Source organism: Ahaetulla prasina, chromosome 8 (genome assembly GCF_028640845.1).
Source record: "Ahaetulla prasina isolate Xishuangbanna chromosome 8, ASM2864084v1, whole genome shotgun sequence".
NCBI lineage: Eukaryota > Metazoa > Chordata > Lepidosauria > Squamata > Colubridae > Ahaetulla > Ahaetulla prasina.
The window spans coordinates 4,957,416-4,970,545 of record NC_080546.1 but is presented as its reverse complement, the minus strand read 5'-3'; the positions used below and the strand labels follow the sequence as shown (position 1 = coordinate 4,970,545).

Here is a 13,130-nt window from a genome sequence, read left to right as displayed (position 1 = left end):
AGGCCTGCCTCTCCCTTCCTTCTGCTGACGTCCCCTCTCAATTCTCCGGAAGCAGGGATCCATCCACTGTAAATTCCCTTCCTCCGGATCTGCTGCCGGCAATTTTAACACGTGGCTGGCTTCGTGCTCACACGCTGTAGGAGGGAGGTTTGTTTGTTCATTCCTGACATTCTGTCCGAGCATGGTGCCAGGGCTGGGGGCTGGAGGCATGCCAGGCCGTTCCTCTTCATTATCCGACTCTGAATCTGATAGCAGGCCCGGCAGGAGGAGGGAGGGGCCCGGCTGAGGAGAGGAAGGAGGACAAGGCACAACACTTATCCTAGCCAGACCAGAACCAGGGAGGTAGAGGAAGGGAGAAAGAGAGAATGAGAAAAGGTGAGAGAGAAAATGGAGGAAGAGAGAAAGAAAGGAGGAGAAATGGAGGGGGGGGAAGGAAGGGAGGGAAGGAAAGAAAGAACGAAAAGAGACAGAAAAAGAGAAAGAAAAGGAAGAAGGAAGGAGGGGGAAGGAAGAAAGAAAACAAAAAGGGAAAGAAAAGGGGAGTGTTGTGACCCAGGCCCAAGTAGGTAGTAGGAAACTCAGTCAGTGTAAAAACAAACAAACTTTATTAGAACAGCTGAGAATTAACTCATTCTCAGCGTAGTCCAACTAAATTAAAGCAAATTCCTCCTAACACAAATTCCTCAGTCCTATCACCAACCTTGGTCCAATTAGGCAAACTGCCAAAGGCCTTTCTTGGCAAACGTTCAGAAGAGACACCGATACAAAACAAATGCAAAAAAACAAAGCTATCAGTGTTGTTTTCCGGCAAAGAGCCCAAACGCCATTGCTGGTCTTTTAAGCCTTATGGGAGGGGCCAGTCATCTCTTGGCCTTACTCCTGAGTCGTCCTCTTTGCTTGAGCTGCTCTTGCCTTCTGGCAGCTCTTCTCACGCGTGCATTAGGAACAGGCTCCTCCTGTTCCTCTGCCTCCCTACTATCAGCCTCTGGAGGCTCCGGAGTCCGCACATCATTCCCAGATGGGCCCTGGCCCCTCCTCTGCCTCTGACACAGAGCCCTCATCCGGGCCTTCCCCAGCCTCCAGGAATGGCCCATGCTCTTCCTCAGCCCCATCACTATCCGACTTCACTGCCAGCTCCGCAGGCTGCTGGCGGACCACAACAGGGAAAAGGAAGGAAGGAGAGGGAGAGAAAAAGAAAGAAGGAAGAAGGAAGGAGGGGGAAGGAAGAAAGAAAACAAAAAGGGAAAGAAAAGGCCCAAGTAGGTAGTAGGAAACTCAGTCAGTGTAAAAACAAACAAACTTTATTAGAACAGCTGAGAATTAACTCATTCTCAGCGTAGTCCAACTAAATTAAAGCAAATTACTCCTAACACAAATTCCTCAGTCCTATCACCAACCTTGGTCCAATTAGGCAAACTGCCAAATGCCTTTCTTGGCAAACGTTCAAAAGAGACACCGATACAAAACAAATGCAACAAGACGAAGCTATCAGTGTTGTTTTCCGGCAAAGAGCCCAAACGCCATTGCTGGTCTTTTAAGCCTTATGGGAGGGGCCAGTCATCTCTTGGCCTTACTCCTGAGTCATCCTCTCTGCTTGAGCTGTTCTTGCCTTCTGGCAGCTCTTCTCACGCGTGCATTAGGAACAGGCTCCTCCTGTTCCTCTGCCTCACTACTGTCAGCCTCTGGAGGCTCCGGAGTCCGCACATCATTCCCAGATGGGCCCTGGCCCCTCCTCTGCCTCTGACACAGAGCCCTCATCCGGGCCTTCCCCAGCCTCCAGGACTGGCCCATGCTCTTCCTCAGCCCCATCACTATCCGACTCCACTGCCAGCTCCGCAGGCTGCTGGCGGACCACAACAGGGAAAAGGAAGGAAGGAGAGGGAGAGAAAAAGAAAGAAGGAAGGAGACAAAAAGAAAGAAAAGGACAAACGAAGGAAGTGAAAAGGGGAGAGAAACAGAAAAAAGAGAAGAAGAGGAGAAAAGGAAAGAAAGAGGAAAAGGAGAAAGAGAAAGAAAGGAAGGAAAGAAAGAAAGAAAGAAAGAAAGAAAGAAAGAAAGAAAGAAAGAAAGAAAGAAAAAGTAAAGCAGACAGAAAATAAGAAGGAGAAAGAAAAGAAGAGAATGTGAGAGAGAGAAAAGAAAGAGAGCGTGCTTTGATACCTTTGCATAGGTATCACCCAGCTCAGGGAGAGATGGGGCTATTGATAAACCAAGCCAAAATATGATTTATTGATGTATTGATTTATTTTTTAAAAAAAAAAACCAAAGTCATGTCGAGAAGCACCTCTTCCCACCTGGAGTTTCTCTTCTCCTTCTCTCCAGCTTCCCTCTTCCTCCCTTCCCTCCTTCCCTCCTTCAATCTCCTGGTCTATCCCTCCGCAACAACCCGCAGGCGAAGCCAGGGAGCTCCTCGGGGACTCCCAGGTGTTCTCAGGGGAGTAACCCTGGCTAATCTTTGCCACTTTTTCCACCCAGGTAGGCGACGTCACCAATAAAAAACCTCAGCGCCTGGTGACGCAGTTCCACTTCACCAGCTGGCCGGATTTCGGGGTGCCTTTCACGCCCATCGGGATGCTGAAGTTCCTGAAGAAGGTGAAGACCTGCAACCCCCAATATGCGGGCGCCATTGTGGTCCACTGCAGGTCAGTGCGTCCTTTGTAGAGGAAAAGGGCCGTTCCCGGTCGTGCCAGGCGCCATTTTTAAACTGGTGGCCAACTATGACAACTTCACGAGCGGTGGACTTCAACTCCCAGAATTCCTGAGCCAGCTGTGCTGGCTCAGGAATTCTGGGTGTTGAAGTCCACCGCTCGTGACGTTACCGTAGTTGCTCACCCCTGATTTATAGGCCTTCAAGGCCTACAGGTAATCCTTGACTTAACAACCGTTCGTTAAACGACCGTTCAAAGTCACAATAGCGCTGACGAAAATGACCGGATCGTTTTTCAACTTTTGCAGCATCCTCAAAATTCAGCCACTTGGCCAACTGGCTCGTTTTTACGATGGTCGCAATGTCCCCGGGGGTCACGTGATTCCCTTTTCCGACCTTCTCACATGCAAAGTCCATTGGAGCGGGGGGGGGACAGATTCGCTGTTTGTACTGTCCACCCACTGCAAGCTATGATCTAAAACAGAAGGGTCCAACTCCATTTCACTGAGGGCCGCATTGTGTTTGACCTCGGGACGGGGGGGGGGATGCGTGTATTCTGTCTCCTTCCCTACTTCGGAGCAACGAGCTGGCCTTCAGCCAGTGGATTCACGGCTCTTATCAGTCCTGGCAGAGAAATCGCAGCTGCCTGCCAAAGTTCAAACAAATGACTCACAGAGTAAGACTTTCAGCTCTCTTTGAAACAGTTCAGCTAATTTTTGCTTCCCGTGAAATGAGAGCAGTCCCAAAGCTCCTTATATATCCCGTGGGGTGGGGCTCCTGCCCCACCCTTCCCTTAGATGACACCGCCTCTCTAATCTTCTGAAGCTCGGGTCAAGCCAAGCTTGATTATTATTATTATCTGCTGGGTCTGAAGGCGTAGCCTGAGGAAGGGAGGTATCAGGGGATGACGGCCTCATTACGTTCTCCGACTGGTCTGGTTCTGGTTCTGGCTCCTGGTTCTGGCTCCTGGAGCCGGGCCAAAGGAATCGGTGCTCCTGAGGTAAGCCTTACCGGCCTTACCGGCTTTTCCCCCTCACTGTCGGAGTCACTTTTGGGCATGGGGCCAGGTTCGAGGGCTGGAGTCACCACAGCATGTCTAGGGGGACGTGGATAGTTTGACGTCACTCGTGTCGGGGCGCCTGTGGTGCCCAAGCACTCTGCCACCGAAAACGGGCTCCTGAGCTCCGTTTTCATCCACGACAGCCTCCTGCAACCCTCTGCCAGCAAAAAGGCCAGCTGATCATCGTGCGCGCATGCATGCCAGAAACCTGGAAGAGGACCGGGTGACGCCGTGCGTGCCAGGCGACATGGCTCCGCGTGCCACATAGATTTGCCATCACTTTTTTTTTTTATTTGCATTTAAATCCCGCCCTTCTCCGAAGACTCAGGGCGGCTTATATTGTGTCAAGCAATAGTCTTCATCCATTTGTATATTATATACAAAGTCAACTTATTGCCCCCAACAATCTGGGTCCTCATTTTACCGACCTTATAAAGGATGGAAGGCTGAGTCAAAACAAAAACAATCTAAAACAATCCCAAAAAATATTTTCAAATTTTTTTCTTCTTCTCCCTCCTCACCACCCTGTCCTTTAGTGCTGGTGTGGGACGGACGGGAACGTTCATTGTGATCGATGCCATGCTGGACATGATGCACGCCGAGAAGAAGGTGGATGTTTATGGGTTTGTGAGCCGAATCCGGGCCCAACGCTGCCAGATGGTACAGACTGATGTGAGTCAAAGAGCCCGTCTCTGATGGGATCCATTCCCCACCCCCACCCCGGATTCGATCATTGGCCTGGCACTTCTCCACTCTTTCTTACTCTACTCATAATCCTGGGACTGGGATTATGGGGGTGGGATTGGGAACCCTGGGACTGGGATTATGGGATTGGGAATCTTGAGATAATGGGGTTGGGATTGAGAATCTTGGAGTTGGGATTTTGGAGATTAGGATACTGGGATTGGGATTGGGAATCCTGGGATTGGGATTATGGAGATTGGGATTGGGAACACGGGGGTTGGGAATCTTGAGATGATGGGGTTGGGATTGGGAATCTTGAGGTTGGGATTATGGAGGTGGGATTAGGAATCCTGGGATTGGAATTTTGGGATTAGGATTATGGGGATTGGGATTGGGAACACTAGGGTTGGGAATCTTGAGATGAAGGGGTTGGGACTGGGAATCTTGAGGTTGGGATTATGGGGAAGGGGATTATGAGATTGGGATTATGGAGGTGGGATTGGGAACCCCGGGATTGGAATTATGGGATTGGGAATTATGGGATTGGAATTATGGGATTATGGGATTGGGAATCCTGGGATTGGGAATCCTGGGATTGAGATTAGGAATCTTGGGATTGGAATTTTGGGACTGGGATTATGGGGATTGGGATTGGGAACACTGGGATTCGGAACCTTGAGATTATGGGGTTGGGATTGGGAATCTTGAGGTTGGGATTATGGGGATTGCGGATTGGGATTATGATGATGGGAATCCTGGGATTGGGATTAGGAATCCTGGGATTGGGATTATGGGGATTGGGATTGGGAACACTGGGATTGGGAATCTTGAGATGATGGGGTTGGGATTGGGAATCGAGGTTGGGATTATGGGGATGGGGATTGGGGATTGGGATTATGGGGATGGGAATCCTGGGATTGGAAATCCTGGTATTGGGATTAGGAATCCTGGGATTGGAATTTTGGGATTGGAGTTATGGGAATTGGGATTGGGAACACTGGGATTGGGATTTTGGGATTGGGATTATGGGGGTGGGCTTGAGTTACGATCCTTTTCCTCCTCTTCCTCCACTCTACAAACCCCATTCCCTTCTAGCACTGATGACGTGACTTAGTCTGGTCATGAAACATCTGCAGGAAAACCGCCGAGCTCTCAAAGCACCAAGAATTCCACAGAATCCCAACCCTGAGCTCCAAATATTCTCTTCCGTTGGGAGACTGGAAACGCCAAGAGTCTTTGGATTGCAACCGGCCAAAAAAGGAGAAATGAATAAAATAAAACTCCAGAGCCAAACAAGAGTCCTCTCTCTCCCCTTAGATGCAGTACGTATTCATCTACCAGGCGCTTCTGGAGCATTACTTATATGGAGACACAGAATTGGAGGTGACTTCGCTGGAGGTCCATCTCCAGAAGATTTACAACAAAATTTTGGGGAGCAGCAGCAACGGATTGGAGGAAGAGTTTAAGGTAGGGAGCAATTTGGATCCGCTTGCTCGTGGAAGCCTGAGATCTCCAGGAAATGATCTGGTGACTGAACCAATCAATTCAGCCAAAAGATTTCTCTTTCGCCGTCTAGCATGCCTAAGGCAGTACTAGAACTCACTGTCTCCTGGTGATTGCTACAGTCACCCAGCCATCTAGTAAATTCACCCAGCTGTCTAGTATGCCTAAGGCAGGACTAGAACTCACTGTCTCCTGATAATTGACCCAAATTCACCCAGCTGTCAAGTATGCACAAGGCAGGACTAGAACTCACTGTCTCCTGATAATTAACCCAAATTCACCCAGCTGTCTAGTATGCCTAAGGCAGGACTAGAACTCACTTTCTCCTGGTAATTGACCCAAATTCACCCAGCTGTTTAGTATGCCTAAGGCGGAACTAGAAATCACCATCTCCTGGTGATTGGTACAAAGTCACCTAGCCGTCTAGCATTCCTAAGGCAGGACTAGAACTCATTGTCTCCTGATAATTGACCCAAATTCACCCAGCTGTCAAGTATATTCCTAAGGCAGGACTAGATCTCTCAGCGGCGTTCGATACCATCGATCATGGTATCCTGCTGCGCCGGTTGGGGGGATTGGGAGTGGGAGGCACCGTATACCGGTGGTTCTCCTCCTATCTCTCCGACCGGTCGCAGACGGTGTTGACAGGGGGGCAGAGGTCGACCGCGAGGGGCCTCACTTGTGGGGTCCCACAGGGGTCGATTCTCTCGCCCCTGCTGTTCAACATCTACATGAAGCTGTTGGGTGAGATCATCAGTGGTTTCGGGGTGAGATACCAGCAGTACGCTGACGACACCCAGCTGTACTTTTCCACCCCGGACCACCCCAATGAAGTTGTTGAAGTGCTGTCCCGGTGTTTGGAGGCTGTACGGGTCTGGATGGGGAGAAACAGGCTCAAGCTTAATCCCTCCAAGACGGAGTGGCTGTGGATGCCGGCACCCCGATTCAGTCAGCTGCAGCCGCAGCTGGCTGTTGGAGGCGAGTTACTGGCCCCAAAGGATAGGGTGCGCAACTTGGGTGTCCTTCTGGATGATCGGCTGTCGTTTGAAGACCATTTGACGGCCGTCTCCAGGAGGGCCTTCCACCAGGTTCGCCTGGTTCGGCAGTTGCGCCCCTTCCTTGATCGGGATGCCTTATGCACAGTCACTCATGCGCTCGTTACCTCTCGCTTGGATTACTGTAATGCTCTCTACATGGGGCTCCCCCTGAAGTGCGCTCGGAGGCTTCAGTTAGTCCAGAATGCAGCTGCGCGGGTGATAGAGGGAGCTACACGTAGCTCCCATGTAACACCGCCCCTGCGCAGACTGCACTGGCTGCCTGTGGCCTTCCGGGTGCACTTTAAGGTGTTGGTTATGACCTTTAAAGCGCTCCATGGCTTAGGACCTGGGTACTTACGGGACCGCCTGCTGTTACCATACGCCTCCCACCGACCCGTACGCTCCCACAGAGAGGGACTTCTCAGGGTGCCGTCCGCCAAACAATGTCGGCTGGCGGCCCCAGGAAGGGCCTTCTCTGTGGGGGCTCCCACACTCTGGAACGAGCTTCCCCCGGGTTTACGCCAAATACCTGACCTTCGGACATTTCGTCGCGAACTCAAGACTCACCTTTTTATCCGCGCGGGGCTGGCTTAAATCGGGATTTTAATCTTAAATTTATTAATTTTAAACGGGGTTTTAGTATGGTAAATTTTAATCATTGGGCTAATTTAAATAAGTTTTTTAAATCGTATTTTAAATCTGTATATTGTATTGTCGGTTTTTTATTATGCCTGTACACCGCCCTGAGTCCTTCGGGAGAAGGGCAGTATAAAAATCAAATAAAATAAATAAATAATAAATAAATAAATAGAACTCACCATCTCCTGGTGCTTGGTATAAAGTCACTCAGCAGTCTAGTATGCCTAAGGCAGGACTAGAACTCACCATCTCCTGGTGATTGGTACAAAGTTACCCAGACGATTAGCATGTCTAAGGAGGGATGAGAGATCGAATAGTTGGGGAAGCTAAGGTGCATTTACCCCTGGTTCCACGTTGCGTGCAGGGCCGCCCCTTAAACGGCCACCTCTCTTGGGCCCTTCGATGCTTACGCCCCGCTTCTCTCTTTCTGCAGAAACTCACCTCCATCAAAATCCAGAACGACAAAATGCGAACGGGCAATTTGCCGGCTAACATGAAGAAGAACAGGGTGCTCCAGATAATCCCATGTAAGGAATTACGTGCTTAGCGGGGGTGGGGGAGGGAAGCTTGAAATTCCCATTTTAAGGCATGAGAAACCATCGAAGGATCTAACTTTTGTATGTCGGCTTCTCAAGATTTGGGATGGAAGGAAGGAAGAAATGCAGTGCTTCATCGGTTTAAACCATGAATCGTGGTTTGATGTTCCAGAAGAGCAACCGGGTTTTTTTATATATATATATTTTATCAGCTGGGTTTTTGGTTTTATTTTTTTTGCAAAGTACAGGTGGTCCTCGACTTACAACCATTCGTTTAGTGACCGTTCAAAGTGACCATGACACTGAAAACAGTCACTTATGACCAGTTTTCACACTTACCGACCGTTGCCAGCATCCTCACAGCCACCTGGTCAAAATTCGGACGCTTGGCGACTTGTATTTACGACGGTTGCAATGTCCCGGGGTGTGTGTGCCACACGCAATCCCCTTTTGCGACCTTCGGACAAAGTCGGTGGGGGAAGCCCGATTCGCTTAGCGACCGACCGTACCCCTAACTTAACAACCGCAGCGATTCACTGACCAAACGGCGGCAAGAAAGGCTGTAAAAGCGGGCGAAACCCACATGCGTCTCGCTTAGCGACGGGAACTGGGGGGGCTCCATTGCGGTCGTACGTCGAGGGCTACCTGTGTTTTCTGCAGTTTAGTTTTTACAAACGTGGGCGTCGCTGCTGCATCAGAATGGCCGGTGAGACCGCTTGCAGGGAGACGTCGCCGTTTTTTGGGGGGTTGCTATGGAAACCCATCGTGTCTGAGCCACACCATTCCACTCCTGAATCCTTCCTTAAATGCCTCTTACCAAAAATTTCTAAAATGGTTTGTCTCTCTCTTTTTCCCCCCCGCAGATGAGTTCAACCGCGTGATCATTCCAGTGAAGAGAGGCGAAGAAAACACAGATTATGTAAATGCTTCTTTTATTGACGTGAGTGTTTACTTTCAGGAATTTTATAAATATATCATCATCATCATCATCTTTTAACGACGCCATAATAATCCCTCGCGGGATGGAATCTGGGCAACGGAATGGAGCTGGCAGAGCGTTTACTGGCCGGATGCCCTTCCTGTTGCCAATGAGGAGTTTTGTCCAGCAGAACAAAACTGAAGCCTGAAGCCTGCTGGGAGGAAAAACGGATTCCCCCCTGCCCCATTTTTTTTGGTGTGGCTAGCAGGCTTCAGGTAGGCTGGGAGGAAAAAGGGAGTGTGGGGTGGTGTCATTTTTGAGAGAGAGAGAGCGAAAGAAAGAAAGGAGGGAGGGAGGCTGTTCTGTTTCCCTCCCCCAATACTCCCAACAAAGAGTCAGTCAAAGGCCTCCTCTTCTACTTTATTTACATAGATTAATGTCCTGGCCACATCTACCCACGGGCCTGCCAAGTTTCTGGAGATAACGAGGAAATTATAGATAAGGCCAGAATTACTCACGAATATATTCTTCCCTCCATTGATACAGTTTGCCCGCGCAAATTCATTGCTTTGTCCAAGACAAAAAAACCAGGAAGTCCCGCCTCCTATTTATAGTCTCTGCAGATGTCATTGCATGACCATCATTCCTTGGCCTTATCCAATGCTGCTTCTGCTGCGCGCGCCGATCACGTCTGCGCAGTCTTGCATCACTCCAAAACTGTTCTTGGGGCGTTGCCAAATCAGAAGAAGGCTCGAGAGAATCAGGCCTTGCCGGCCTCTCCTCCTCCCTTTGAGTGGGTGCCAGGGAGGGAGAGGGCCCAAGAGAAGCAGGGCTTGCCAGGTCTTCTCCCTCACTTTCTGAATCATCCGAGTCCAGGATTCCGGGTCCAGGAACCTGGGTCACAACAGAGGCAGGGAAGGAAGGAAGGAGGAGAGGAAGGAAGGAGTACAAACCCTGGCACTAGACACAGCTTCAGCGGATAATCCAGGGCTGGAAGGGACCTGGAGGCCATCTAGTCTAGGGGTCTCCAACCTTGGTCACTTTAAGACTTGTGGACTTTAATTCCCAGAATTCCTCAGCCAGCAAAGCTGGGAGTTGAAGTCCAGAAGTCTTAAAGTGGCCAAGGTTGGAGACCTCTGATCTAATCCAACCCTGCTCCAGCAGGATATGGTTAGTGAGTTTCTGTCTTTTCATCCCCCAGTCACATAGCCACGCCCACCCAGTCACATGACCCCACCACCACCAAGCCACACCCACCAAGCCACGCCCACAGAACCAGTAGCAAAAAAATTTAGATTTCACCCCTGGATTTCTGTGTACAATATTTAGTTTATTCAAGAACATTTCAAATACAAAACGGCAAAATGTTGACCAAAAAACAACAACAACCCACAACAAAAAAAGACATTTTTAAATGTGTCTTAAAAAAGATTAGCTATATACACACAGCTTACTCCCTAGTTGGTTAATATACTACAACAATGTTAATCTCCCACCCCTTATACAACAGGTCAAAAAGAATTTTATACCAGTAACAAAATAGTTAACAGGAAAAATAAGAATAGATATCTTGGTGCAGTGGTTAGAATGCAGTACTGCAGGCTAATTCTGCTGACTGCCAATTGCCAGCAGGTTGGCAGTTCGAATCTCACCAGGCTCAAGGTTGACTCAGCCTTCCGTCCTTTCGAAGTGTGTAAACTGAGGACCCAGATTGTTGAGGACAAGAGGGTGATTCTGTAAACCGCTTAGAGAGGGCTGGAAAAGCACTGTGAAGCGGTATATAAGCCTAAGGGCTATTGCTATTTTTCTTCCTTCCTTCCTTCCTTCCTTCCTTCCTTCCTTCCTTCCTTCCTTCCTTCCTTCCTTCCTTCCTCCCTCTTTCCTCCCTCCTCCCTCCTCCCTTTGAGTGGGTCCCAGGGAGGGAGAGGGCCCAAGAGAAGCAGGGCTTGCCAGGTCTTCTCCCTCACTTCCTGAATCATCCGAGTCCAGGATTCCGGGTCCAGGAACCTGGGTCACAACAGAGGCAGGGAAGGAAGGAAGGAGGAGAGGAAGGAAGGAGTACAAACCCTGGCACTAGACACAGCTTCAGCGGATAATCCAGGGCTGGAAGGGACCTGGAGGCCATCTAGTCTAGGGGTCTCCAACCTTGGTCACTTTAAGACTTGTGGACTTTAATTCCCAGAATTCCTCAGCCAGCAAAGCTGGGAGTTGAAGTCCAGAAGTCTTAAAGTGGCCAAGGTTGGAGACCTCTGATCTAATCCAACCCTGCTCCAGCAGGATATGGTTAGTGAGTTTCTGTCTTTTCATCCCCCAGTCACATAGCCACGCCCACCCAGTCACATGACCCCACCACCACCAAGCCACACCCACCAAGCCACGCCCACAGAACCAGTAGCAAAAAAATTTAGATTTCACCCCTGGATTTCTGTGTACAATATTTAGTTTATTCAAGAACATTTCAAATACAAAACGGCAAAATGTTGACCAAAAAACAACAACAACCCACAACAAAAAAAGACATTTTTAAATGTGTCTTAAAAAAGATTAGCTATATACACACAGCTTACTCCCTAGTTGGTTAATATACTACAACAATGTTAATCTCCCACCCCTTATACAACAGGTCAAAAAGAATTTTATACCAGTAACAAAATAGTTAACAGGAAAAATAAGAATAGATATCTTGGTGCAGTGGTTAGAATGCAGTACTGCAGGCTAATTCTGCTGACTGCCAATTGCCAGCAGGTTGGCAGTTCGAATCTCACCAGGCTCAAGGTTGACTCAGCCTTCCATTCCTTCCGAGGTCGGTAAAATGAGGACCCAGATTGTTGAGGACAAGAGGGTGATTCTGTAAACCGCTTAGAGAGGGCTGGAAAAGCACTGTGAAGCGGTATATAAGCCTAAGGGCTATTGCTATTTTTCTTCCTTCCTTCCTTCCTTCCTTCCTTCCTTCCTTCCTTCCTTCCTTCCTTCCTTCCTTCCTTCCTTCCTCCCTCTTTCCCTCCCTCCCTCCCTCCCTCTCTTAATTCCCTTTCTCATTCTCTTTCCTGGTGGCTCAGTGGTTAGACTGCAGTATTGCAGGCTAATTCTGCCGACTGCTGGGAGTTCAATCTTGACCGGCTCAAGGTTGACTCCGCCTTCCATCCTTCCGAGGCCGGTATAATGAGGACCCAGATTGTTGAGGGGAAATATGCTGACTCTGTAAACCGCTTAAGAGAATGCTGTAAAGCACTGAGAAGCGGTATATAAGTCTGCTATTGCTATTTAGGAAGGAAGGACGGAGCCGTGGTGGCGCAGTGGTTAGAAGGCAGTATTGCAGGCTAATTCTGCCGACTGCCAGGAGTTCGATCCTGACCAGCTCAAGGTTGACTCAGCCTTCCATCCATCCGAGGTCGGTAAAATGAGGACCCAGATTGTTGGGGGCAATATGCTGGCTCTGTAAACCGCTTACAGAGGGCTGTAAAGCACTGTAAAGCAGTATATAAGTCTAAGCGCTATTGCTATTTTCCTTCCTTCCTTCCTTCCTTCCTTCCTTCCTTCCTTCCTTCCTTCCTTCCTTCCTTCCTTCCTTCCTTCCTTCCTTCCTCTCTTAATTCCCTTTCTCATTCTCCTTCCTGGTGGCACAGTGGTTAAAATGCAATATTGCAGGCTAATTCTGCCGACTGCCAGGAGTTCGATCCTGACCGGCTCAAGGTTGATTCGGCCTTCCATTCCTTCCGAGGTCGGTTAAATAAGGACCCAGATTGTTGGGGCGGCAATGGGATGACTCTGTAAACCGCTTACAGAGGGCTGTGAAGCGGCATATAAGTCTTAAGTGTTGTGGCTATCCTGCTTCTTTGTGACGCCCGTTTTGATGTTCCCAGGGCTACCGTCAAAAGGATTCCTACATCGCCAGCCAAGGACCCCTCCAGCACACCATTGAGGACTTCTGGCGGATGATCTGGGAGTGGAAGTCCTGCTCCATCGTAATGTTGACAGAGCTGGAAGAGAGGGGCCAGGTAAGCCTCTATGGAGAACATCTAGAGCAGAGGTCTTCAAACATGGCAGCTTTAAGGCTCGTGGACTTCAACTCCCAGAATTCTCCAGCCAGCATAGCTGGCTGGAG

At 49.4% G+C, this 13,130-nt stretch overlaps 1 protein-coding gene across 6 annotated transcripts in view; it reads left to right on the top strand.

Moving 5' to 3' along the window:
* The window catches only part of PTPRA (protein tyrosine phosphatase receptor type A), a 156,514-nt gene that overhangs the window by 128,406 nt on the left and 14,978 nt on the right, over positions 1-13,130 (top strand). For all 6 annotated transcript variants that reach the window (XM_058193491.1, XM_058193490.1, XM_058193493.1 and 3 more), the window contains 6 exons: positions 2,476-2,642; positions 4,244-4,379; positions 5,709-5,858; positions 8,004-8,097; positions 8,970-9,046; positions 12,889-13,023. In XM_058193491.1, coding sequence (XP_058049474.1) covers positions 2,476-2,642; positions 4,244-4,379; positions 5,709-5,858; positions 8,004-8,097; positions 8,970-9,046; positions 12,889-13,023 — 759 coding nt within the window. The remainder of the gene's footprint in view (positions 1-2,475; positions 2,643-4,243; positions 4,380-5,708; positions 5,859-8,003; positions 8,098-8,969; positions 9,047-12,888; positions 13,024-13,130) is intronic.